Here is a 26,988-nt window from a genome sequence, read left to right on the forward strand (position 1 = left end):
GCATCTCATAGATGTAAGTATTCCTCTTAAAATTTAAAGCAACAAAACTATATATGAAACTTAGGGTATGTCCGTAGATAATAAGTTGGTATTTTATTTATTTCTTAGTGTTCAGTAATTAAGTAAAAAATATTATCGATATTTATATATAATTTGTACAAGCACTTTTGTGTTTAGGGTGTGTGTGTGTGTGTGGGGGGGGGGGGGGGGGGGGGAGAGGAAGGAGATGGAGTGTGTTGGAGGATGGACGAAGTGGATTGTCACTTATGAAATTTGTTTCTGTACTTCCACAAAAAAAATTATTTTCTGATTTTTAAAGAACTTGTTTTCCTAGAGAAAATATTTTATACATGCATTTTGACCAATCAAATTTGAAAAAATTAAAATATTTTTTTTATAGCAACCCTAATCCAAATTATTTTTGAGAAATCTAAACCTAAACAAAAGTCCATTTCATGGACTTCTTATCCCATAACACTGCCGACCCAAATTCTGAAATTAGTGTCCACTTAAAATAAATAGCCATCAGACATAGTTGTCAACTTTAACTCCCCTTACAAAAATGCTATGGAAATGTGAATTTCAACAGAGTATTAGTCAACTTTTAACTGCAGGTCCTTCTGGGCACTTTAGTCAAATACATTAATCAATTGTATGCATCTATAATAGACTTGAGACCAAGAAGTACGTTAAGAATACTCGAATTTAGTCCTAATCCTGTATTAAAATATCAAGACCATTATTAAATATTCGAGCTGGTCAAAAACTCCATATCATTTTTCTAATGATTGTAGCGGTTAGTCATGTCCTTCATTTGTTATTGTAAAGGAAAAGCAGGTTTTATGTCCCACTCTTTCAATTTGTGTTTTATGTTTTTATTTTGTTCTTTAAAAAAAAATATCACTTTTTACATTGAGTAATTTATTACTTTCAATATTCCACATGACATATTCAAAACTACAGATTTAAATGATATTTTGATACATTATACATACATTTGATCTAAGATTAGAAGATAAAAAAAATACTTTCTGAATTTCCGTGTCCAATCAAACTAAAATACATAAATGGAGAGAGTAAATCATATTGCTAATCATTTGTTGCTACAAAGTGCCACTAACTCTTCCACCACTCCATCTATCTCTTCATCCCCTTTCATATTCATTTTTTTACTCAATTCTCTAACTTTCTTCCTCACGCCCTCACCACTTTCCTCAATTACCACTTTCCTTATCACCTGTCACGACCCGACTAGGAGCCGTGACGAGTACCCGATACTTGTACCGAGCACCCCTTATCTATCGTATTACCTGTACCTCTTAGCAAGCCGTGTAAACCGAGCCATTTTTTTCCTTGAACATAAACTAATAAACTCCGTTATTACCTTGTACAACAATATTAACATGCCAAAACACTATACATATATCTGTACCTGACTGACTGTACGTATCTGTCTACGAGCCTCTAGACATAGTACACTTATACATAGAAAGGGTCGGGGTGCTACCAAGCCCGAATGTATATGCATAAAATAGTACCGCTGGAGTGAGGCTCCGGAACAACTGGAGCGCTGTCAAGTACGGCTGGTAGAGCTTCTAAGGATCACGTCCACCTGTCTGCTGACCTGCGCGGCATGAAACGCAGCGTCCACAAGAAGGGACGTCAGTACGAATAGTGTACCGAGTATGTAAGGCATGGAAGACAATGCAAGCAATAACATAGAGTGCGATTAATAATATCATGGAGTCACAGGACATATAACGAGGCAAGAAAGTAACCTGTACATAGGAAGGCCCCTTTTTGGGCGGCTATCATGCATGGCTTGTCTTTCCCTTTTAAAAACGTTTCCCCTCCATGAACGTAGAAAATAGAACTTATATTATGTCGTATCTTGTCGTATCGTGTCCTATCGTGCCCTATCGTATCCTATCGTGGCATATCAGGTCGTATCCTATCGTGGCATATCAGGTCGTATCCTATCGTGTCTTATCATGGCATATTATATCGTGTAATGTCATGTCTTACTACAGCATGTCGTATCGTGTTATATCATGTCAATGTCATAGTATAGTGTGTCATAGTGTATCATGCCATAGCGTAACTTGTCATATCATAGCATAGCTTATCATATCATAGCATAGCTTGTCGTAGCGTATCATATCATGGCATAGCGTATCATATCATAGCTTAGCTTTCCGTTGAAAATCTTTTCTTGTTCATATATATATAAAAATAGAACATGTCATATTGCCGAGGCGTCGGCAGTCGATCCATTTAGCCATAAATACACATCCCGCGTCCGGGCATCCCGCGTCCGGGACGATATCATATCATGTAATGCCAACTGATCAGGTGGATATGCGTGTATAACGCTCTGCCCTTATTCCCATCTTCCCCGTATACATATGCATACATCATGTACATATATCAGCGTCTATAGCGCTCTGAATCTTTTATCATATACATATACTGGTATCATATACGTATATCAGCGACTATAGCGCTCTGGATCTTTTATCATATACATATACGTGTATCATATACATATATCAGCGTCTATAGCGCTCTGGATCTTTCATCGTATACATATACGTATATCATGTACATATTTTATAAGCATATATATATATATCTTATATACATATACATGTCTTATATACTTTTACATATCTTATATACATATACATATTTTATATACATATACATATTTCCATTAGAATGGTACAGTACTTATCGTTTGATAATCGGAACAAGGATCAAAAGTTTCCTTTGGATTCTACTCCCAAAATAAGTCAAACGGAGCAATAGGGAAAATCCGGGGACAATGGGCCCACCTCGGGTCAAATGAGGCGGCGTACCAAATTTACGTACATTATATTTCATGACGTCACTTGTGATGGTTTTAAGGTAGTCGGGTCATATTTATGCCAGCTCTAGATGTTTAGGAAGTTTCTCCAATATTTTACACAATTTCTAATTCAATTCTACTGAATGAAAAAGGGAAAACTTTAAGTGCGGATTCCGGGAAATAGAGTTGTCCCCGAGGCTCGTACCCAACTTATTACGTTTAAGACATGCCATAGAAGGAAAGGTGAAGCCTTACATACCTTTTCCGCTTCATACACGTCTCCAAAATCAAGTTTCAAGTTCGCCAAAATCTACAATTTGGTCACAATTACCAAATGTTAATTGTAAGGCTTTAAGATTTCAATCTTAACCAATACTTGTCTACAAAAATTTGGGCAGCATCTCCCCTATAAATACACCATCCCCAAAATTCAACTTAGCCAATTTTTAATCAACAACAATCCGGGAATTCAACCCGGCCAAACTATCAACACAATGACAACAACCATGACTACAAAACACAATATAACACAACTAGTCTTCTTTCCAACATAATGCAATAGCTTTCATTCCAACTTCACATTTCCAAACCAATCTCAATGTTTTTACATTCATTACTAATCAAGATCATTACAATATAATTCGGAAGCATTTCATATCGTTTCTACCAAATATTCACAAGATATACAAAATATACAAACTTTCCACCAAAACCATAATCCATCCAAAACTTCTAATCTTCAATCTACATATTCATAACATATTTCCATCTTCCAATTTCATCAACCATAATCATAATTTGCACCTTAATAATTTCATTTTCATAATTACATAAATCTACCATAAAATCACAAAACTTCTCATAACCACTTAACAACCAATCTTTCATGCCAATATGGACTATTATCCTTCCAAATTCACCAACTAACATAATAATTCACATTTAAAACTCCACTTCTATAATTACATAAAAACTTCATTAAAATCACATAATTTCCTATAACTATTTCCAATAATTTTCCATGCCAACTTGAACCATTTTCTTCCATTTCCAATATAAATTTCACCATAACCACAACTAGAATACAACATAAAATTCAACTCATATTATTTATACAACAATATACATATATGTCCACTTACATATATGCACACCCACTTTGTAAACTTTCATATTTCCATAAATTCTACTCATTTCTACATACTACAACATAAACCAACCTTCATAACATAATAAAAAGGGATTAATTCTTACCTTTTTCTACAATCTTTTTCACTTGACCAAGTTGTCAACTTGAAGAAACAAGTGCTCTTTCTTCCAAAATAATTACACCAAGTTGTAAAGGACCCTTGAATTAGTAGGAATACCACAAGAAAATAATTTTTGGGAGAAGATTTTAAGGGGTGAATTTTCTTGGGTCATGGCCGTGTATGGCCTTCTAATTTGCTCTTCTTGTTGCTTTGTTTTTCTCTTCTATGTTTCAAGAACTTTCTAATGGATAAATGACCCTTATATTCATTTTAGCACATGGGAAATATTAGAATCATGGTTTGGGCCTTAGGCTTGGCCGGCCACCCTTCTCTCTTTGGGCCTTAATTCGTTTTTATTTTTTTTGGGCCAACTCGGTTGATCCCGAGTTGGGCCTAGCCCACTGACCTTTCGACCTTAAAACGTCCATATCTCCTTGCACCGATGTCACCTGGGAACCCACGACCTATGGTTGGAAAGCTAATTCAATTATCTACAACTTCTATTTCTTGGTATTTTCCAAATTCCAAACCTATAATACCGTTTTTGCCCCTAGAAGTCAGACCACCCGAAAACGTTTTCTTAAAAATATTCGTTTGGAGGACTTCCACTTTGATTTGGCCCAAGGGTCCTTCTTGAGTTGTGTTTAACTTCACATATGTGATTCATATGACTTTTCAGATGTCCAAAAAAAATCTCGATGTGTGGGCCCCACCTCAGCTTACAAATAATCCGACGTAAAAAAATACGGGATATAACATCCTCCCCCCCTTTAAAACATTCGTCCTCGAATGTTCAACTGATCTTATGGGGTGTCATAATACTTCGGGAGGGTTCCTTTTTTTTTGTCCTTTTCCTCATGCCCATTCCTTATCTTTTACCCTATTTTCCTTTATCATCCTTACTATTCAGAATCTGTACGCGACAAATATCAACAATATCAACAATACCTTACAAAGCATACAGCTATATAACACATTCCAGCCATTCTGGACTTTCAATTTTTTAGATAACAAAACAAATACTTCAAGACTTACCTTTATGACTTTCCATGTCAGCCCTTACCTTCTCCCGTCGTATGTAAAGCTCGTATAAGGAATTTCATTTTCCTATAACTCAGCTCTATCGCACGATCTAAGATACCAAGAAGGTCAACAATCCCTATATGCCCCGTAGCCTCCTGTTTATAAATGTGGCGCGCTACACACCCATAAACAGGACTCTACTGGACACGGCTCGTAGACAAACCCCTAGGACCGAACTGCTCTGATACCACTTCTGTCACGACCCGACTAGGAGCCGTGACGAGTACCCGATACTTGTACCGAGCACCCCTTATCTATCGTATTACCTGTACCTCTTAGCAAGCCGTGTAAACCGAGCCATTTTTTTCCTTGAACATAAACTAATAAACTCCGTTATTACCTTGTACAACAATATTAACATGCCAAAACACTATACATATATCTGTACCTGACTGACTGTACGTATCTGTCTACGAGCCTCTAGACATAGTACACTTATACATAGAAAGGGCCGGGGTGCTACCAAGCCCGAATGTATATGCATAAAATAGTACCGCTGGAGTGAGGCTCCGGAACAACTGGAGCGCTGTCAAGTACGGCTGGTAGAGCTTCTAAGGATCACGTCCACCTGTCTGCTGACCTGCGCGGCATGAAACGCAGCGTCCACAAGAAGGGACGTCAGTACGAATAGTGTACCGAGTATGTAAGGCATGGAAGACAATGCAAGCAATAACATAGAGTGCGATTAATAATATCATGGAGTCACAGGACATATAACGAGGCAAGAAAGTAACCTGTACATAGGAAGGCCCCTTTTTGGGCGGCTATCATGCATGGCTTGTCTTTCCCTTTTAAAAACGTTTCCCCTCCATGAACGTAGAAAATAGAACTTATATTATGTCGTATCTTGTCGTATCGTGTCCTATCGTGCCCTATCGTATCCTATCGTGGCATATCAGGTCGTATCCTATCGTGGCATATCAGGTCGTATCCTATCGTGTCTTATCATGGCATATTATATCGTGTAATGTCATGTCTTACTACAGCATGTCGTATCGTGTTATATCATGTCAATGTCATAGTATAGTGTGTCATAGTGTATCATGCCATAGCGTAACTTGTCATATCATAGCATAGCTTATCATATCATAGCATAGCTTGTCGTAGCGTATCATATCATGGCATAGCGTATCATATCATAGCTTAGCTTTCCGTTGAAAATCTTTTCTTGTTCATATATATATAAAAATAGAACATGTCATATTGCCGAGGCGTCGGCAGCCGATCCATTTAGCCATAAATACACATCCCGCGTCCGGGCATCCCGCGTCCGGGACGATATCATATCATGTAATGCCAACTGATCAGGTGGATATGCGTGTATAACGCTCTGCCCTTATTCCCATCTTCCCCGTATACATATGCATACATCATGTACATATATCAGCGTCTATAGCGCTCTGAATCTTTTATCATATACATATACTGGTATCATATACGTATATCAGCGACTATAGCGCTCTGGATCTTTTATCATATACATATACGTGTATCATATACATATATCAGCGTCTATAGCGCTCTGGATCTTTCATCGTATACATATACGTATATCATGTACATATTTTATAAGCATATATATATATATCTTATATACATATACATGTCTTATATACTTTTACATATCTTATATACATATACATATTTTATATACATATACATATTTCCATTAGAATGGTACAGTACTTATCGTTTGATAATCGGAACAAGGATCAAAAGTTTCCTTTGGATTCTACTCCCAAAATAAGTCAAACGGAGCAATAGGGAAAATCCGGGGACAATGGGCCCACCTCGGGTCAAATGAGGCGGCGTACCAAATTTACGTACATTATATTTCATGACGTCACTTGTGATGGTTTTAAGGTAGTCGGGTCATATTTATGCCAGCTCTAGATGTTTAGGAAGTTTCTCCAATATTTTACACAATTTCTAATTCAATTCTACTGAATGAAAAAGGGAAAACTTTAAGTGCGGATTCCGGGAAATAGAGTTGTCCCCGAGGCTCGTACCCAACTTATTACGTTTAAGACATGCCATAGAAGGAAAGGTGAAGCCTTACATACCTTTTCCGCTTCATACACGTCTCCAAAATCAAGTTTCAAGTTCGCCAAAATCTACAATTTGGTCACAATTACCAAATGTTAATTGTAAGGCTTTAAGATTTCAATCTTAACCAATACTTGTCTACAAAAATTTGGGCAGCATCTCCCCTATAAATACACCATCCCCAAAATTCAACTTAGCCAATTTTTAATCAACAACAATCCGGGAATTCAACCCGGCCAAACTATCAACACAATGACAACAACCATGACTACAAAACACAATATAACACAACTAGTCTTCTTTCCAACATAATGCAATAGCTTTCATTCCAACTTCACATTTCCAAACCAATCTCAATGTTTTTACATTCATTACTAATCAAGATCATTACAATATAATTCGGAAGCATTTCATATCGTTTCTACCAAATATTCACAAGATATACAAAATATACAAACTTTCCACCAAAACCATAATCCATCCAAAACTTCTAATCTTCAATCTACATATTCATAACATATTTCCATCTTCCAATTTCATCAACCATAATCATAATTTGCACCTTAATAATTTCATTTTCATAATTACATAAATCTACCATAAAATCACAAAACTTCTCATAACCACTTAACAACCAATCTTTCATGCCAATATGGACTATTATCCTTCCAAATTCACCAACTAACATAATAATTCACATTTAAAACTCCACTTCTATAATTACATAAAAACTTCATTAAAATCACATAATTTCCTATAACTATTTCCAATAATTTTCCATGCCAACTTGAACCATTTTCTTCCATTTCCAATATAAATTTCACCATAACCACAACTAGAATACAACATAAAATTCAACTCATATTATTTATACAACAATATACATATATGTCCACTTACATATATGCACACCCACTTTGTAAACTTTCATATTTCCATAAATTCTACTCATTTCTACATACTACAACATAAACCAACCTTCATAACATAATAAAAAGGGATTAATTCTTACCTTTTTCTACAATCTTTTTCACTTGACCAAGTTGTCAACTTGAAGAAACAAGTGCTCTTTCTTCCAAAATAATTACACCAAGTTGTAAAGGACCCTTGAATTAGTAGGAATACCACAAGAAAATAATTTTTGGGAGAAGATTTTAAGGGGTGAATTTTCTTGGGTCATGGCCGTGTATGGCCTTCTAATTTGCTCTTCTTGTTGCTTTGTTTTTCTCTTCTATGTTTCAAGAACTTTCTAATGGATAAATGACCCTTATATTCATTTTAGCACATGGGAAATATTAGAATCATGGTTTGGGCCTTAGGCTTGGCCGGCCACCCTTCTCTCTTTGGGCCTTAATTCGTTTTTATTTTTTTTGGGCCAACTCGGTTGATCCCGAGTTGGGCCTAGCCCACTGACCTTTCGACCTTAAAACGTCCATATCTCCTTGCACCGATGTCACCTGGGAGGGAACCCACGACCTATGGTTGGAAAGATAATTCAATTATCTACAACTTCTATTTCTTGGTATTTTCCAAATTCCAAACCTATAATACCGTTTTTGCCCCTAGAAGTCAGACCACCCGAAAACGTTTTCTTAAAAATATTCGTTTGGAGGACTTCCACTTTGATTTGGCCCAAGGGTCCTTCTTGAGTTGTGTTTAACTTCACATATGTGATTCATATGACTTTTCAGATGTCCAAAAAAAATCTCGATGTGTGGGCCCCACCTCAGCTTACAAATAATCCGACGTAAAAAAATACGGGATATAACATCCTCCCCCCCTTTAAAACATTCGTCCTCGAATGTTCAACTGATCTTATGGGGTGTCATAATACTTCGGGAGGGTTCCTTTTTTTTTGTCCTTTTCCTCATGCCCATTCCTTATCTTTTACCCTATTTTCCTTTATCATCCTTACTATTCAGAATCTGTACGCGACAAATATCAACAATATCAACAATACCTTACAAAGCATACAGCTATATAACACATTCCAGCCATTCTGGACTTTCAATTTTTTAGATAACAAAACAAATACTTCAAGACTTACCTTTATGACTTTCCATGTCAGCCCTTACCTTCTCCCGTCGTATGTAAAGCTCGTATAAGGAATTTCATTTTCCTATAACTCAGCTCTATCGCACGATCTAAGATACCAAGAAGGTCAACAATCCCTATATGCCCCGTAGCCTCCTGTTTATAAATGTGGCGCGCTACACACCCATAAACAGGACTCTACTGGACACGGCTCGTAGACAAACCCCTAGGACCGAACTGCTCTGATACCACTTCTGTCACGACCCGACTAGGAGCCGTGACGAGTACCCGATACTTGTACCGAGCACCCCTTATCTATCGTATTACCTGTACCTCTTAGCAAGCCGTGTAAACCGAGCCATTTTTTTCCTTGAACATAAACTAATAAACTCCGTTATTACCTTGTACAACAATATTAACATGCCAAAACACTATACATATATCTGTACCTGACTGACTGTACGTATCTGTCTACGAGCCTCTAGACATAGTACACTTATACATAGAAAGGGCCGGGGTGCTACCAAGCCCGAATGTATATGCATAAAATAGTACCGCTGGAGTGAGGCTCCGGAACAACTGGAGCGCTGTCAAGTACGGCTGGTAGAGCTTCTAAGGATCACGTCCACCTGTCTGCTGACCTGCGCGGCATGAAACGCAGCGTCCACAAGAAGGGACGTCAGTACGAATAGTGTACCGAGTATGTAAGGCATGGAAGACAATGCAAGCAATAACATAGAGTGCGATTAATAATATCATGGAGTCACAGGACATATAACGAGGCAAGAAAGTAACCTGTACATAGGAAGGCCCCTTTTTGGGCGGCTATCATGCATGGCTTGTCTTTCCCTTTTAAAAACGTTTCCCCTCCATGAACGTAGAAAATAGAACTTATATTATGTCGTATCTTGTCGTATCGTGTCCTATCGTGCCCTATCGTATCCTATCGTGGCATATCAGGTCGTATCCTATCGTGGCATATCAGGTCGTATCCTATCGTGTCTTATCATGGCATATTATATCGTGTAATGTCATGTCTTACTACAGCATGTCGTATCGTGTTATATCATGTCAATGTCATAGTATAGTGTGTCATAGTGTATCATGCCATAGCGTAACTTGTCATATCATAGCATAGCTTATCATATCATAGCATAGCTTGTCGTAGCGTATCATATCATGGCATAGCGTATCATATCATAGCTTAGCTTTCCGTTGAAAATCTTTTCTTGTTCATATATATATAAAAATAGAACATGTCATATTGCCGAGGCGTCGGCAGCCGATCCATTTAGCCATAAATACACATCCCGCGTCCGGGCATCCCGCGTCCGGGACGATATCATATCATGTAATGCCAACTGATCAGGTGGATATGCGTGTATAACGCTCTGCCCTTATTCCCATCTTCCCCGTATACATATGCATACATCATGTACATATATCAGCGTCTATAGCGCTCTGAATCTTTTATCATATACATATACTGGTATCATATACGTATATCAGCGACTATAGCGCTCTGGATCTTTTATCATATACATATACGTGTATCATATACATATATCAGCGTCTATAGCGCTCTGGATCTTTCATCGTATACATATACGTATATCATGTACATATTTTATAAGCATATATATATATATCTTATATACATATACATGTCTTATATACTTTTACATATCTTATATACATATACATATTTTATATACATATACATATTTCCATTAGAATGGTACAGTACTTATCGTTTGATAATCGGAACAAGGATCAAAAGTTTCCTTTGGATTCTACTCCCAAAATAAGTCAAACGGAGCAATAGGGAAAATCCGGGGACAATGGGCCCACCTCGGGTCAAATGAGGCGGCGTACCAAATTTACGTACATTATATTTCATGACGTCACTTGTGATGGTTTTAAGGTAGTCGGGTCATATTTATGCCAGCTCTAGATGTTTAGGAAGTTTCTCCAATATTTTACACAATTTCTAATTCAATTCTACTGAATGAAAAAGGGAAAACTTTAAGTGCGGATTCCGGGAAATAGAGTTGTCCCCGAGGCTCGTACCCAACTTATTACGTTTAAGACATGCCATAGAAGGAAAGGTGAAGCCTTACATACCTTTTCCGCTTCATACACGTCTCCAAAATCAAGTTTCAAGTTCGCCAAAATCTACAATTTGGTCACAATTACCAAATGTTAATTGTAAGGCTTTAAGATTTCAATCTTAACCAATACTTGTCTACAAAAATTTGGGCAGCATCTCCCCTATAAATACACCATCCCCAAAATTCAACTTAGCCAATTTTTAATCAACAACAATCCGGGAATTCAACCCGGCCAAACTATCAACACAATGACAACAACCATGACTACAAAACACAATATAACACAACTAGTCTTCTTTCCAACATAATGCAATAGCTTTCATTCCAACTTCACATTTCCAAACCAATCTCAATGTTTTTACATTCATTACTAATCAAGATCATTACAATATAATTCGGAAGCATTTCATATCGTTTCTACCAAATATTCACAAGATATACAAAATATACAAACTTTCCACCAAAACCATAATCCATCCAAAACTTCTAATCTTCAATCTACATATTCATAACATATTTCCATCTTCCAATTTCATCAACCATAATCATAATTTGCACCTTAATAATTTCATTTTCATAATTACATAAATCTACCATAAAATCACAAAACTTCTCATAACCACTTAACAACCAATCTTTCATGCCAATATGGACTATTATCCTTCCAAATTCACCAACTAACATAATAATTCACATTTAAAACTCCACTTCTATAATTACATAAAAACTTCATTAAAATCACATAATTTCCTATAACTATTTCCAATAATTTTCCATGCCAACTTGAACCATTTTCTTCCATTTCCAATATAAATTTCACCATAACCACAACTAGAATACAACATAAAATTCAACTCATATTATTTATACAACAATATACATATATGTCCACTTACATATATGCACACCCACTTTGTAAACTTTCATATTTCCATAAATTCTACTCATTTCTACATACTACAACATAAACCAACCTTCATAACATAATAAAAAGGGATTAATTCTTACCTTTTTCTACAATCTTTTTCACTTGACCAAGTTGTCAACTTGAAGAAACAAGTGCTCTTTCTTCCAAAATAATTACACCAAGTTGTAAAGGACCCTTGAATTAGTAGGAATACCACAAGAAAATAATTTTTGGGAGAAGATTTTAAGGGGTGAATTTTCTTGGGTCATGGCCGTGTATGGCCTTCTAATTTGCTCTTCTTGTTGCTTTGTTTTTCTCTTCTATGTTTCAAGAACTTTCTAATGGATAAATGACCCTTATATTCATTTTAGCACATGGGAAATATTAGAATCATGGTTTGGGCCTTAGGCTTGGCCGGCCACCCTTCTCTCTTTGGGCCTTAATTCGTTTTTATTTTTTTTGGGCCAACTCGGTTGATCCCGAGTTGGGCCTAGCCCACTGACCTTTCGACCTTAAAACGTCCATATCTCCTTGCACCGATGTCACCTGGGAGGGAACCCACGACCTATGGTTGGAAAGATAATTCAATTATCTACAACTTCTATTTCTTGGTATTTTCCAAATTCCAAACCTATAATACCGTTTTTGCCCCTAGAAGTCAGACCACCCGAAAACGTTTTCTTAAAAATATTCGTTTGGAGGACTTCCACTTTGATTTGGCCCAAGGGTCCTTCTTGAGTTGTGTTTAACTTCACATATGTGATTCATATGACTTTTCAGATGTCCAAAAAAAATCTCGATGTGTGGGCCCCACCTCAGCTTACAAATAATCCGACGTAAAAAAATACGGGATATAACATCCTCCCCCCCTTTAAAACATTCGTCCTCGAATGTTCAACTGATCTTATGGGGTGTCATAATACTTCGGGAGGGTTCCTTTTTTTTTGTCCTTTTCCTCATGCCCATTCCTTATCTTTTACCCTATTTTCCTTTATCATCCTTACTATTCAGAATCTGTACGCGACAAATATCAACAATATCAACAATACCTTACAAAGCATACAGCTATATAACACATTCCAGCCATTCTGGACTTTCAATTTTTTAGATAACAAAACAAATACTTCAAGACTTACCTTTATGACTTTCCATGTCAGCCCTTACCTTCTCCCGTCGTATGTAAAGCTCGTATAAGGAATTTCATTTTCCTATAACTCAGCTCTATCGCACGATCTAAGATACCAAGAAGGTCAACAATCCCTATATGCCCCGTAGCCTCCTGTTTATAAATGTGGCGCGCTACACACCCATAAACAGGACTCTACTGGACACGGCTCGTAGACAAACCCCTAGGACCGAACTGCTCTGATACCACTTCTGTCACGACCCGACTAGGAGCCGTGACGAGTACCCGATACTTGTATCGAGCACCCCTTATCTATCGTATTACCTGTACCTCTTAGCAAGCCGTGTAAACCGAGCCATTTTTTTCCTTGAACATAAACTAATAAACTCCGTTATTACCTTGTACAACAATATTAACATGCCAAAACACTATACATATATCTGTACCTGACTGACTGTACGTATCTGTCTACGAGCCTCTAGACATAGTACACTTATACATAGAAAGGGCCGGGGTGCTACCAAGCCCGAATGTATATGCATAAAATAGTACCGCTGGAGTGAGGCTCCGGAACAACTGGAGCGCTGTCAAGTACGGCTGGTAGAGCTTCTAAGGATCACGTCCACCTGTCTGCTGACCTGCGCGGCATGAAACGCAGCGTCCACAAGAAGGGACGTCAGTACGAATAGTGTACCGAGTATGTAAGGCATGGAAGACAATGCAAGCAATAACATAGAGTGCGATTAATAATATCATGGAGTCACAGGACATATAACGAGGCAAGAAAGTAACCTGTACATAGGAAGGCCCCTTTTTGGGCGGCTATCATGCATGGCTTGTCTTTCCCTTTTAAAAACGTTTCCCCTCCATGAACGTAGAAAATAGAACTTATATTATGTCGTATCTTGTCGTATCGTGTCCTATCGTGCCCTATCGTATCCTATCGTGGCATATCAGGTCGTATCCTATCGTGGCATATCAGGTCGTATCCTATCGTGTCTTATCATGGCATATTATATCGTGTAATGTCATGTCTTACTACAGCATGTCGTATCGTGTTATATCATGTCAATGTCATAGTATAGTGTGTCATAGTGTATCATGCCATAGCGTAACTTGTCATATCATAGCATAGCTTATCATATCATAGCATAGCTTGTCGTAGCGTATCATATCATGGCATAGCGTATCATATCATAGCTTAGCTTTCCGTTGAAAATCTTTTCTTGTTCATATATATATAAAAATAGAACATGTCATATTGCCGAGGCGTCGGCAGCCGATCCATTTAGCCATAAATACACATCCCGCGTCCGGGCATCCCGCGTCCGGGACGATATCATATCATGTAATGCCAACTGATCAGGTGGATATGCGTGTATAACGCTCTGCCCTTATTCCCATCTTCCCCGTATACATATGCATACATCATGTACATATATCAGCGTCTATAGCGCTCTGAATCTTTTATCATATACATATACTGGTATCATATACGTATATCAGCGACTATAGCGCTCTGGATCTTTTATCATATACATATACGTGTATCATATACATATATCAGCGTCTATAGCGCTCTGGATCTTTCATCGTATACATATACGTATATCATGTACATATTTTATAAGCATATATATATATATCTTATATACATATACATGTCTTATATACTTTTACATATCTTATATACATATACATATTTTATATACATATACATATTTCCATTAGAATGGTACAGTACTTATCGTTTGATAATCGGAACAAGGATCAAAAGTTTCCTTTGGATTCTACTCCCAAAATAAGTCAAACGGAGCAATAGGGAAAATCCGGGGACAATGGGCCCACCTCGGGTCAAATGAGGCGGCGTACCAAATTTACGTACATTATATTTCATGACGTCACTTGTGATGGTTTTAAGGTAGTCGGGTCATATTTATGCCAGCTCTAGATGTTTAGGAAGTTTCTCCAATATTTTACACAATTTCTAATTCAATTCTACTGAATGAAAAAGGGAAAACTTTAAGTGCGGATTCCGGGAAATAGAGTTGTCCCCGAGGCTCGTACCCAACTTATTACGTTTAAGACATGCCATAGAAGGAAAGGTGAAGCCTTACATACCTTTTCCGCTTCATACACGTCTCCAAAATCAAGTTTCAAGTTCGCCAAAATCTACAATTTGGTCACAATTACCAAATGTTAATTGTAAGGCTTTAAGATTTCAATCTTAACCAATACTTGTCTACAAAAATTTGGGCAGCATCTCCCCTATAAATACACCATCCCCAAAATTCAACTTAGCCAATTTTTAATCAACAACAATCCGGGAATTCAACCCGGCCAAACTATCAACACAATGACAACAACCATGACTACAAAACACAATATAACACAACTAGTCTTCTTTCCAACATAATGCAATAGCTTTCATTCCAACTTCACATTTCCAAACCAATCTCAATGTTTTTACATTCATTACTAATCAAGATCATTACAATATAATTCGGAAGCATTTCATATCGTTTCTACCAAATATTCACAAGATATACAAAATATACAAACTTTCCACCAAAACCATAATCCATCCAAAACTTCTAATCTTCAATCTACATATTCATAACATATTTCCATCTTCCAATTTCATCAACCATAATCATAATTTGCACCTTAATAATTTCATTTTCATAATTACATAAATCTACCATAAAATCACAAAACTTCTCATAACCACTTAACAACCAATCTTTCATGCCAATATGGACTATTATCCTTCCAAATTCACCAACTAACATAATAATTCACATTTAAAACTCCACTTCTATAATTACATAAAAACTTCATTAAAATCACATAATTTCCTATAACTATTTCCAATAATTTTCCATGCCAACTTGAACCATTTTCTTCCATTTCCAATATAAATTTCACCATAACCACAACTAGAATACAACATAAAATTCAACTCATATTATTTATACAACAATATACATATATGTCCACTTACATATATGCACACCCACTTTGTAAACTTTCATATTTCCATAAATTCTACTCATTTCTACATACTACAACATAAACCAACCTTCATAACATAATAAAAAGGGATTAATTCTTACCTTTTTCTACAATCTTTTTCACTTGACCAAGTTGTCAACTTGAAGAAACAAGTGCTCTTTCTTCCAAAATAATTACACCAAGTTGTAAAGGACCCTTGAATTAGTAGGAATACCACAAGAAAATAATTTTTGGGAGAAGATTTTAAGGGGTGAATTTTCTTGGGTCATGGCCGTGTATGGCCTTCTAATTTGCTCTTCTTGTTGCTTTGTTTTTCTCTTCTATGTTTCAAGAACTTTCTAATGGATAAATGACCCTTATATTCATTTTAGCACATGGGAAATATTAGAATCATGGTTTGGGCCTTAGGCTTGGCCGGCCACCCTTCTCTCTTTGGGCCTTAATTCGTTTTTATTTTTTTTGGGCCAACTCGGTTGATCCCGAGTTGGGCCTAGCCCACTGACCTTTCGACCTTAAAACGTCCATATCTCCTTGCACCGATGTCACCTGGGAGGGAACCCACGACCTATGGTTGGAAAGATAATTCAATTATCTACAACTTCTATTTCTTGGTATTTTCCAAATTCCAAACCTATAATACCGTTTTTGCCCCTAGAAGTCAGACCACCCGAAAACGTTTTCTTAAAAATATTCGTTTGGAGGACTTCCACTTTGATTTGGCCCAAGGGTCCTTCTTGAGTTGTGTTTAACTTCACATATGTGATTCATATGACTTTTCAGATGTCCAAAAAAAATCTCGATGTGTGGGCCCCACCTCAGCTTACAAATAATCCGACGTAAAAAAATACGGGATATAACATCCTCCCCCCCTTTAAAACATTCGTCCTCGAATGTTCAACTGATCTTATGGGGTGTCATAATACTTCGGGAGGGTTCCTTTTTTTTTGTCCTTTTCCTCATGCCCATTCCTTATCTTTTACCCTATTTTCCTTTATCATCCTTACTATTCAGAATCTGTACGCGACAAATATCAACAATATCAACAATACCTTACAAAGCATACAGCTATATAACACATTCCAGCCATTCTGGACTTTCAATTTTTTAGATAACAAAACAAATACTTCAAGACTTACCTTTATGACTTTCCATGTCAGCCCTTACCTTCTCCCGTCGTATGTAAAGCTCGTATAAGGAATTTCATTTTCCTATAACTCAGCTCTATCGCACGATCTAAGATACCAAGAAGGTCAACAATCCCTATATGCCCCGTAGCCTCCTGTTTATAAATGTGGCGCGCTACACACCCATAAACAGGACTCTACTGGACACGGCTCGTAGACAAACCCCTAGGACCGAACTGCTCTGATACCACTTCTGTCACGACCCGACTAGGAGCCGTGACGAGTACCCGATACTTGTATCGAGCACCCCTTATCTATCGTATTACCTGTACCTCTTAGCAAGCCGTGTAAACCGAGCCATTTTTTTCCTTGAACATAAACTAATAAACTCCGTTATTACCTTGTACAACAATATTAACATGCCAAAACACTATACATATATCTGTACCTGACTGACTGTACGTATCTGTCTACGAGCCTCTAGACATAGTACACTTATACATAGAAAGGGCCGGGGTGCTACCAAGCCCGAATGTATATGCATAAAATAGTACCGCTGGAGTGAGGCTCCGGAACAACTGGAGCGCTGTCAAGTACGGCTGGTAGAGCTTCTAAGGATCACGTCCACCTGTCTGCTGACCTGCGCGGCATGAAACGCAGCGTCCACAAGAAGGGACGTCAGTACGAATAGTGTACCGAGTATGTAAGGCATGGAAGACAATGCAAGCAATAACATAGAGTGCGATTAATAATATCATGGAGTCACAGGACATATAACGAGGCAAGAAAGTAACCTGTACATAGGAAGGCCCCTTTTTGGGCGGCTATCATGCATGGCTTGTCTTTCCCTTTTAAAAACGTTTCCCCTCCATGAACGTAGAAAATAGAACTTATATTATGTCGTATCTTGTCGTATCGTGTCCTATCGTGCCCTATCGTATCCTATCGTGGCATATCAGGTCGTATCCTATCGTGGCATATCAGGTCGTATCCTATCGTGTCTTATCATGGCATATTATATCGTGTAATGTCATGTCTTACTACAGCATGTCGTATCGTGTTATATCATGTCAATGTCATAGTATAGTGTGTCATAGTGTATCATGCCATAGCGTAACTTGTCATATCATAGCATAGCTTATCATATCATAGCATAGCTTGTCGTAGCGTATCATATCATGGCATAGCGTATCATATCATAGCTTAGCTTTCCGTTGAAAATCTTTTCTTGTTCATATATATATAAAAATAGAACATGTCATATTGCCGAGGCGTCGGCAGCCGATCCATTTAGCCATAAATACACATCCCGCGTCCGGGCATCCCGCGTCCGGGACGATATCATATCATGTAATGCCAACTGATCAGGTGGATATGCGTGTATAACGCTCTGCCCTTATTCCCATCTTCCCCGTATACATATGCATACATCATGTACATATATCAGCGTCTATAGCGCTCTGAATCTTTTATCATATACATATACTGGTATCATATACGTATATCAGCGACTATAGCGCTCTGGATCTTTTATCATATACATATACGTGTATCATATACATATATCAGCGTCTATAGCGCTCTGGATCTTTCATCGTATACATATACGTATATCATGTACATATTTTATAAGCATATATATATATATCTTATATACATATACATGTCTTATATACTTTTACATATCTTATATACATATACATATTTTATATACATATACATATTTCCATTAGAATGGTACAGTACTTATCGTTTGATAATCGGAACAAGGATCAAAAGTTTCCTTTGGATTCTACTCCCAAAATAAGTCAAACGGAGCAATAGGGAAAATCCGGGGACAATGGGCCCACCTCGGGTCAAATGAGGCGGCGTACCAAATTTACGTACATTATATTTCATGACGTCACTTGTGATGGTTTTAAGGTAGTCGGGTCATATTTATGCCAGCTCTAGATGTTTAGGAAGTTTCTCCAATATTTTACACAATTTCTAATTCAATTCTACTGAATGAAAAAGGGAAAACTTTAAGTGCGGATTCCGGGAAATAGAGTTGTCCCCGAGGCTCGTACCCAACTTATTACGTTTAAGACATGCCATAGAAGGAAAGGTGAAGCCTTACATACCTTTTCCGCTTCATACACGTCTCCAAAATCAAGTTTCAAGTTCGCCAAAATCTACAATTTGGTCACAATTACCAAATGTTAATTGTAAGGCTTTAAGATTTCAATCTTAACCAATACTTGTCTACAAAAATTTGGGCAGCATCTCCCCTATAAATACACCATCCCCAAAATTCAACTTAGCCAATTTTTAATCAACAACAATCCGGGAATTCAACCCGGCCAAACTATCAACACAATGACAACAACCATGACTACAAAACACAATATAACACAACTAGTCTTCTTTCCAACATAATGCAATAGCTTTCATTCCAACTTCACATTTCCAAACCAATCTCAATGTTTTTACATTCATTACTAATCAAGATCATTACAATATAATTCGGAAGCATTTCATATCGTTTCTACCAAATATTCACAAGATATACAAAATATACAAACTTTCCACCAAAACCATAATCCATCCAAAACTTCTAATCTTCAATCTACATATTCATAACATATTTCCATCTTCCAATTTCATCAACCATAATCATAATTTGCACCTTAATAATTTCATTTTCATAATTACATAAATCTACCATAAAATCACAAAACTTCTCATAACCACTTAACAACCAATCTTTCATGCCAATATGGACTATTATCCTTCCAAATTCACCAACTAACATAATAATTCACATTTAAAACTCCACTTCTATAATTACATAAAAACTTCATTAAAATCACATAATTTCCTATAACTATTTCCAATAATTTTCCATGCCAACTTGAACCATTTTCTTCCATTTCCAATATAAATTTCACCATAACCACAACTAGAATACAACATAAAATTCAACTCATATTATTTATACAACAATATACATATATGTCCACTTACATATATGCACACCCACTTTGTAAACTTTCATATTTCCATAAATTCTACTCATTTCTACATACTACAACATAAACCAACCTTCATAACATAATAAAAAGGGATTAATTCTTACCTTTTTCTACAATCTTTTTCACTTGACCAAGTTGTCAACTTGAAGAAACAAGTGCTCTTTCTTCCAAAATAATTACACCAAGTTGTAAAGGACCCTTGAATTAGTAGGAATACCACAAGAAAATAATTTTTGGGAGAAGATTTTAAGGGGTGAATTTTCTTGGGTCATGGCCGTGTATGGCCTTCTAATTTGCTCTTCTTGTTGCTTTGTTTTTCTCTTCTATGTTTCAAGAACTTTCTAATGGATAAATGACCCTTATATTCATTTTAGCACATGGGAAATATTAGAATCATGGTTTGGGCCTTAGGCTTGGCCGGCCACCCTTCTCTCTTTGGGCCTTAATTCGTTTTTATTTTTTTTGGGCCAACTCGGTTGATCCCGAGTTGGGCCTAGCCCACTGACCTTTCGACCTTAAAACGTCCATATCTCCTTGCACCGATGTCACCTGGGAGGGAACCCACGACCTATGGTTGGAAAGATAATTCAATTATCTACAACTTCTATTTCTTGGTATTTTCCAAATTCCAAACCTATAATACCGTTTTTGCCCCTAGAAGTCAGACCACCCGAAAACGTTTTCTTAAAAATATTCGTTTGGAGGACTTCCACTTTGATTTGGCCCAAGGGTCCTTCTTGAGTTGTGTTTAACTTCACATATGTGATTCATATGACTTTTCAGATGTCCAAAAAAAATCTCGATGTGTGGGCCCCACCTCAGCTTACAAATAATCCGACGTAAAAAAATACGGGATATAACATCCTCCCCCCCTTTAAAACATTCGTCCTCGAATGTTCAACTGATCTTATGGGGTGTCATAATACTTCGGGAGGGTTCCTTTTTTTTTGTCCTTTTCCTCATGCCCATTCCTTATCTTTTACCCTATTTTCCTTTATCATCCTTACTATTCAGAATCTGTACGCGACAAATATCAACAATATCAACAATACCTTACAAAGCATACAGCTATATAACACATTCCAGCCATTCTGGACTTTCAATTTTTTAGATAACAAAACAAATACTTCAAGACTTACCTTTATGACTTTCCATGTCAGCCCTTACCTTCTCCCGTCGTATGTAAAGCTCGTATAAGGAATTTCATTTTCCTATAACTCAGCTCTATCGCACGATCTAAGATACCAAGAAGGTCAACAATCCCTATATGCCCCGTAGCCTCCTGTTTATAAATGTGGCGCGCTACACACCCATAAACAGGACTCTACTGGACACGGCTCGTAGACAAACCCCTAGGACCGAACTGCTCTGATACCACTTCTGTCACGACCCGACTAGGAGCCGTGACGAGTACCCGATACTTGTATCGAGCACCCCTTATCTATCGTATTACCTGTACCTCTTAGCAAGCCGTGTAAACCGAGCCATTTTTTTCCTTGAACATAAACTAATAAACTCCGTTATTACCTTGTACAACAATATTAACATGCCAAAACACTATACATATATCTGTACCTGACTGACTGTACGTATCTGTCTACGAGCCTCTAGACATAGTACACTTATACATAGAAAGGGCCGGGGTGCTACCAAGCCCGAATGTATATGCATAAAATAGTACCGCTGGAGTGAGGCTCCGGAACAACTGGAGCGCTGTCAAGTACGGCTGGTAGAGCTTCTAAGGATCACGTCCACCTGTCTGCTGACCTGCGCGGCATGAAACGCAGCGTCCACAAGAAGGGACGTCAGTACGAATAGTGTACCGAGTATGTAAGGCATGGAAGACAATGCAAGCAATAACATAGAGTGCGATTAATAATATCATGGAGTCACAGGACATATAACGAGGCAAGAAAGTAACCTGTACATAGGAAGGCCCCTTTTTGGGCGGCTATCATGCATGGCTTGTCTTTCCCTTTTAAAAACGTTTCCCCTCCATGAACGTAGAAAATAGAACTTATATTATGTCGTATCTTGTCGTATCGTGTCCTATCGTGCCCTATCGTATCCTATCGTGGCATATCAGGTCGTATCCTATCGTGGCATATCAGGTCGTATCCTATCGTGTCTTATCATGGCATATTATATCGTGTAATGTCATGTCTTACTACAGCATGTCGTATCGTGTTATATCATGTCAATGTCATAGTATAGTGTGTCATAGTGTATCATGCCATAGCGTAACTTGTCATATCATAGCATAGCTTATCATATCATAGCATAGCTTGTCGTAGCGTATCATATCATGGCATAGCGTATCATATCATAGCTTAGCTTTCCGTTGAAAATCTTTTCTTGTTCATATATATATAAAAATAGAACATGTCATATTGCCGAGGCGTCGGCAGTCGATCCATTTAGCCATAAATACACATCCCGCGTCCGGGCATCCCGCGTCCGGGACGATATCATATCATGTAATGCCAACTGATCAGGTGGATATGCGTGTATAACGCTCTGCCCTTATTCCCATCTTCCCCGTATACATATGCATACATCATGTACATATATCAGCGTCTATAGCGCTCTGAATCTTTTATCATATACATATACTGGTATCATATACGTATATCAGCGACTATAGCGCTCTGGATCTTTTATCATATACATATACGTGTATCATATACATATATCAGCGTCTATAGCGCTCTGGATCTTTCATCGTATACATATACGTATATCATGTACATATTTTATAAGCATATATATATATATCTTATATACATATACATGTCTTATATACTTTTACATATCTTATATACATATACATATTTTATATACATATACATATTTCCATTAGAATGGTACAGTACTTATCGTTTGATAATCGGAACAAGGATCAAAAGTTTCCTTTGGATTCTACTCCCAAAATAAGTCAAACGGAGCAATAGGGAAAATCCGGGGACAATGGGCCCACCTCGGGTCAAATGAGGCGGCGTACCAAATTTACGTACATTATATTTCATGACGTCACTTGTGATGGTTTTAAGGTAGTCGGGTCATATTTATGCCAGCTCTAGATGTTTAGGAAGTTTCTCCAATATTTTACACAATTTCTAATTCAATTCTACTGAATGAAAAAGGGAAAACTTTAAGTGCGGATTCCGGGAAATAGAGTTGTCCCCGAGGCTCGTACCCAACTTATTACGTTTAAGACATGCCATAGAAGGAAAGGTGAAGCCTTACATACCTTTTCCGCTTCATACACGTCTCCAAAATCAAGTTTCAAGTTCGCCAAAATCTACAATTTGGTCACAATTACCAAATGTTAATTGTAAGGCTTTAAGATTTCAATCTTAACCAATACTTGTCTACAAAAATTTGGGCAGCATCTCCCCTATAAATACACCATCCCCAAAATTCAACTTAGCCAATTTTTAATCAACAACAATCCGGGAATTCAACCCGGCCAAACTATCAACACAATGACAACAACCATGACTACAAAACACAATATAACACAACTAGTCTTCTTTCCAACATAATGCAATAGCTTTCATTCCAACTTCACATTTCCAAACCAATCTCAATGTTTTTACATTCATTACTAATCAAGATCATTACAATATAATTCGGAAGCATTTCATATCGTTTCTACCAAATATTCACAAGATATACAAAATATACAAACTTTCCACCAAAACCATAATCCATCCAAAACTTCTAATCTTCAATCTACATATTCATAACATATTTCCATCTTCCAATTTCATCAACCATAATCATAATTTGCACCTTAATAATTTCATTTTCATAATTACATAAATCTACCATAAAATCACAAAACTTCTCATAACCACTTAACAACCAATCTTTCATGCCAATATGGACTATTATCCTTCCAAATTCACCAACTAACATAATAATTCACATTTAAAACTCCACTTCTATAATTACATAAAAACTTCATTAAAATCACATAATTTCCTATAACTATTTCCAATAATTTTCCATGCCAACTTGAACCATTTTCTTCCATTTCCAATATAAATTTCACCATAACCACAACTAGAATACAACATAAAATTCAACTCATATTATTTATACAACAATATACATATATGTCCACTTACATATATGCACACCCACTTTGTAAACTTTCATATTTCCATAAATTCTACTCATTTCTACATACTACAACATAAACCAACCTTCATAACATAATAAAAAGGGATTAATTCTTACCTTTTTCTACAATCTTTTTCACTTGACCAAGTTGTCAACTTGAAGAAACAAGTGCTCTTTCTTCCAAAATAATTACACCAAGTTGTAAAGGACCCTTGAATTAGTAGGAATACCACAAGAAAATAATTTTTGGGAGAAGATTTTAAGGGGTGAATTTTCTTGGGTCATGGCCGTGTATGGCCTTCTAATTTGCTCTTCTTGTTGCTTTGTTTTTCTCTTCTATGTTTCAAGAACTTTCTAATGGATAAATGACCCTTATATTCATTTTAGCACATGGGAAATATTAGAATCATGGTTTGGGCCTTAGGCTTGGCCGGCCACCCTTCTCTCTTTGGGCCTTAATTCGTTTTTATTTTTTTTGGGCCAACTCGGTTGATCCCGAGTTGGGCCTAGCCCACTGACCTTTCGACCTTAAAACGTCCATATCTCCTTGCACCGATGTCACCTGGGAACCCACGACCTATGGTTGGAAAGCTAATTCAATTATCTACAACTTCTATTTCTTGGTATTTTCCAAATTCCAAACCTATAATACCGTTTTTGCCCCTAGAAGTCAGACCACCCGAAAACGTTTTCTTAAAAATATTCGTTTGGAGGACTTCCACTTTGATTTGGCCCAAGGGTCCTTCTTGAGTTGTGTTTAACTTCACATATGTGATTCATATGACTTTTCAGATGTCCAAAAAAAATCTCGATGTGTGGGCCCCACCTCAGCTTACAAATAATCCGACGTAAAAAAATACGGGATATAACATCACCTTTGCTATTTCTTCACTTTGTAGCTTCCCATTCTCATCCCTCAATGCTTCAACTCCCATCCCAATATATTCCACAACTCTAGCATTCATTGGTTGGTCAATATGCATTGGCATTGCAATTATGGGCACACCAAACTTCATACTTTCCATAAAAGAACTCCATCCACAATGACTCACAAATCCACCAACACTCGTGTGTTGTAGAATCACGGCTTGTGGAGCCCATTTTTCCAAAACCATTCCTCTTTCTCCTACCCTTTCTAAAAACTCTTTTGATAGTACATCTTGAATACTAATATTTTCACCTTGTGGAAACCTAATTACCCAAATGAAGTTCACTTTACTAAGCTCTAGTCCTTGACCTACTTCATGGATTTCCTCCTTGGATAAAAAATACTCACTCCCAAATGAAACAAACACAGTTGAACTTTTTTCTTTCTTGTCAAGCCATTGCGTAATGACCTCCTCGTTGTCATCTTGGTTAATGGAATCTTGAACTAGTGAACCAACCGGTACTATCTTTTTGGAAACTAATTTTGAGAGATAATCCATATATTTCCCTTCAAAATCTCTACAAGTTTTCACTAGAATAATATCGCTAGATTGTGCAAGAGCCTCGTCGAATGGGGACTTGTCATCTTGTGATTCTTCCATCAGCTTCTTCATTTGAAGCATCTCGTATTCACGCAGGTAAATTTCAGGAAATGGGAAGTTTTCTCCTCCCCTCTTATCAAACATGTGGAGGGCTAATGCAACTACAGCCGCACTTGGAGCCGCCATTTCAAAAGCTGTTTTGAGAGTGTTCATGAGATGGGGTGGGAGGCCATTCGTGGTGTGGTAATGAGGAGGAAGATTTGGCAGAGATGGAAGATGAAGCTCAACTAATTCTATTGATTGAGAATATTTATTTGTTACACTTTTCTTGATGGAGATTAGGTTTATGGGAGTGGAACACATGTAAATGTGGAAATTTCTATTTGTGAGTTTTTTGGCTAGCTCTAGAAATGGACTTATATGACCATGTGCTAACCATGGTAGCATGAGTATACTAATGGTATTTTTCTTGGTCTCCATTAATAACTGTATAGATCTCTCTTTTTCTCCTAGTCTATGATGGTTCTAGACTTTACTAGTGATCGAGTATACATGATGAAGATCTATTTATAGTATATATTTAACTGTGTATGTGTAAATAGATTATTGCTTATCTTGGTTGTGGTGACATGGTGTAAATTATTATTTCATGACTCGTTTCTTTATACGATTGTGTCGTAATTGATTACGCAGGGGAGATATAAAAGTCGGAAAATGATTGATAAGGAGGACAAAAGGTTGTGCCAGCCTTCTCTCTTGGAATGACTTTTATTTTGAAAGATTGAGTTTGTAAATTAGTTTACGTGTCCTAGTTTGAGGGCTTGCTGATTTTT

General features: G+C 37.1%; 1 protein-coding gene and 6 long non-coding RNA genes across 7 annotated transcripts; all 7 read right to left on the bottom strand.

Moving 5' to 3' along the window:
* Nucleotides 1–948: 948 nt before the first annotated feature.
* On the bottom strand, nucleotides 949–26,701 carry LOC132614714 (UDP-glucosyltransferase 29-like). Its single transcript, XM_060329241.1, has 2 exons — nucleotides 25,562–26,701; nucleotides 949–1,237 (listed from the first exon to the last, which is right to left on the bottom strand). The coding sequence occupies exons 1-2, from the start codon at nucleotides 26,633–26,635 to the stop codon at nucleotides 1,094–1,096; spliced, it is 1,218 nt and encodes a 405-aa protein (XP_060185224.1). The 5' UTR covers nucleotides 26,636–26,701; the 3' UTR covers nucleotides 949–1,093.
* Nucleotides 1,260–4,853, bottom strand: LOC132614721 (uncharacterized). The gene is made up of 3 exons (XR_009572423.1): nucleotides 4,103–4,853; nucleotides 3,108–3,158; nucleotides 1,260–1,624 (listed from the first exon to the last, which is right to left on the bottom strand). It is a non-coding gene; the product is annotated as an uncharacterized LOC132614721 (long non-coding RNA).
* Nucleotides 5,515–8,664, bottom strand: LOC132614717 (uncharacterized). The gene is made up of 3 exons (XR_009572419.1): nucleotides 8,240–8,664; nucleotides 7,245–7,295; nucleotides 5,515–5,761 (listed from the first exon to the last, which is right to left on the bottom strand). It is a non-coding gene; the product is annotated as an uncharacterized LOC132614717 (long non-coding RNA).
* Nucleotides 9,656–12,805, bottom strand: LOC132614719 (uncharacterized). Its single transcript, XR_009572421.1, has 3 exons — nucleotides 12,381–12,805; nucleotides 11,386–11,436; nucleotides 9,656–9,902 (listed from the first exon to the last, which is right to left on the bottom strand). It is a non-coding gene; the product is annotated as an uncharacterized LOC132614719 (long non-coding RNA).
* Nucleotides 13,797–16,946, bottom strand: LOC132614718 (uncharacterized). Its single transcript, XR_009572420.1, has 3 exons — nucleotides 16,522–16,946; nucleotides 15,527–15,577; nucleotides 13,797–14,043 (listed from the first exon to the last, which is right to left on the bottom strand). It is a non-coding gene; the product is annotated as an uncharacterized LOC132614718 (long non-coding RNA).
* On the bottom strand, nucleotides 17,938–21,087 carry LOC132614720 (uncharacterized). Its single transcript, XR_009572422.1, has 3 exons — nucleotides 20,663–21,087; nucleotides 19,668–19,718; nucleotides 17,938–18,184 (listed from the first exon to the last, which is right to left on the bottom strand). It is a non-coding gene; the product is annotated as an uncharacterized LOC132614720 (long non-coding RNA).
* LOC132614716 (uncharacterized) lies at nucleotides 22,079–25,552 on the bottom strand. Its single transcript, XR_009572418.1, has 3 exons — nucleotides 24,804–25,552; nucleotides 23,809–23,859; nucleotides 22,079–22,325 (listed from the first exon to the last, which is right to left on the bottom strand). It is a non-coding gene; the product is annotated as an uncharacterized LOC132614716 (long non-coding RNA).
* Nucleotides 26,702–26,988: the final 287 nt, after the last annotated feature.

The sequence above is a fragment of the Lycium barbarum genome, chromosome 10, assembly GCF_019175385.1.
Source record: "Lycium barbarum isolate Lr01 chromosome 10, ASM1917538v2, whole genome shotgun sequence".
Lineage (NCBI taxonomy): Eukaryota > Viridiplantae > Streptophyta > Magnoliopsida > Solanales > Solanaceae > Lycium > Lycium barbarum.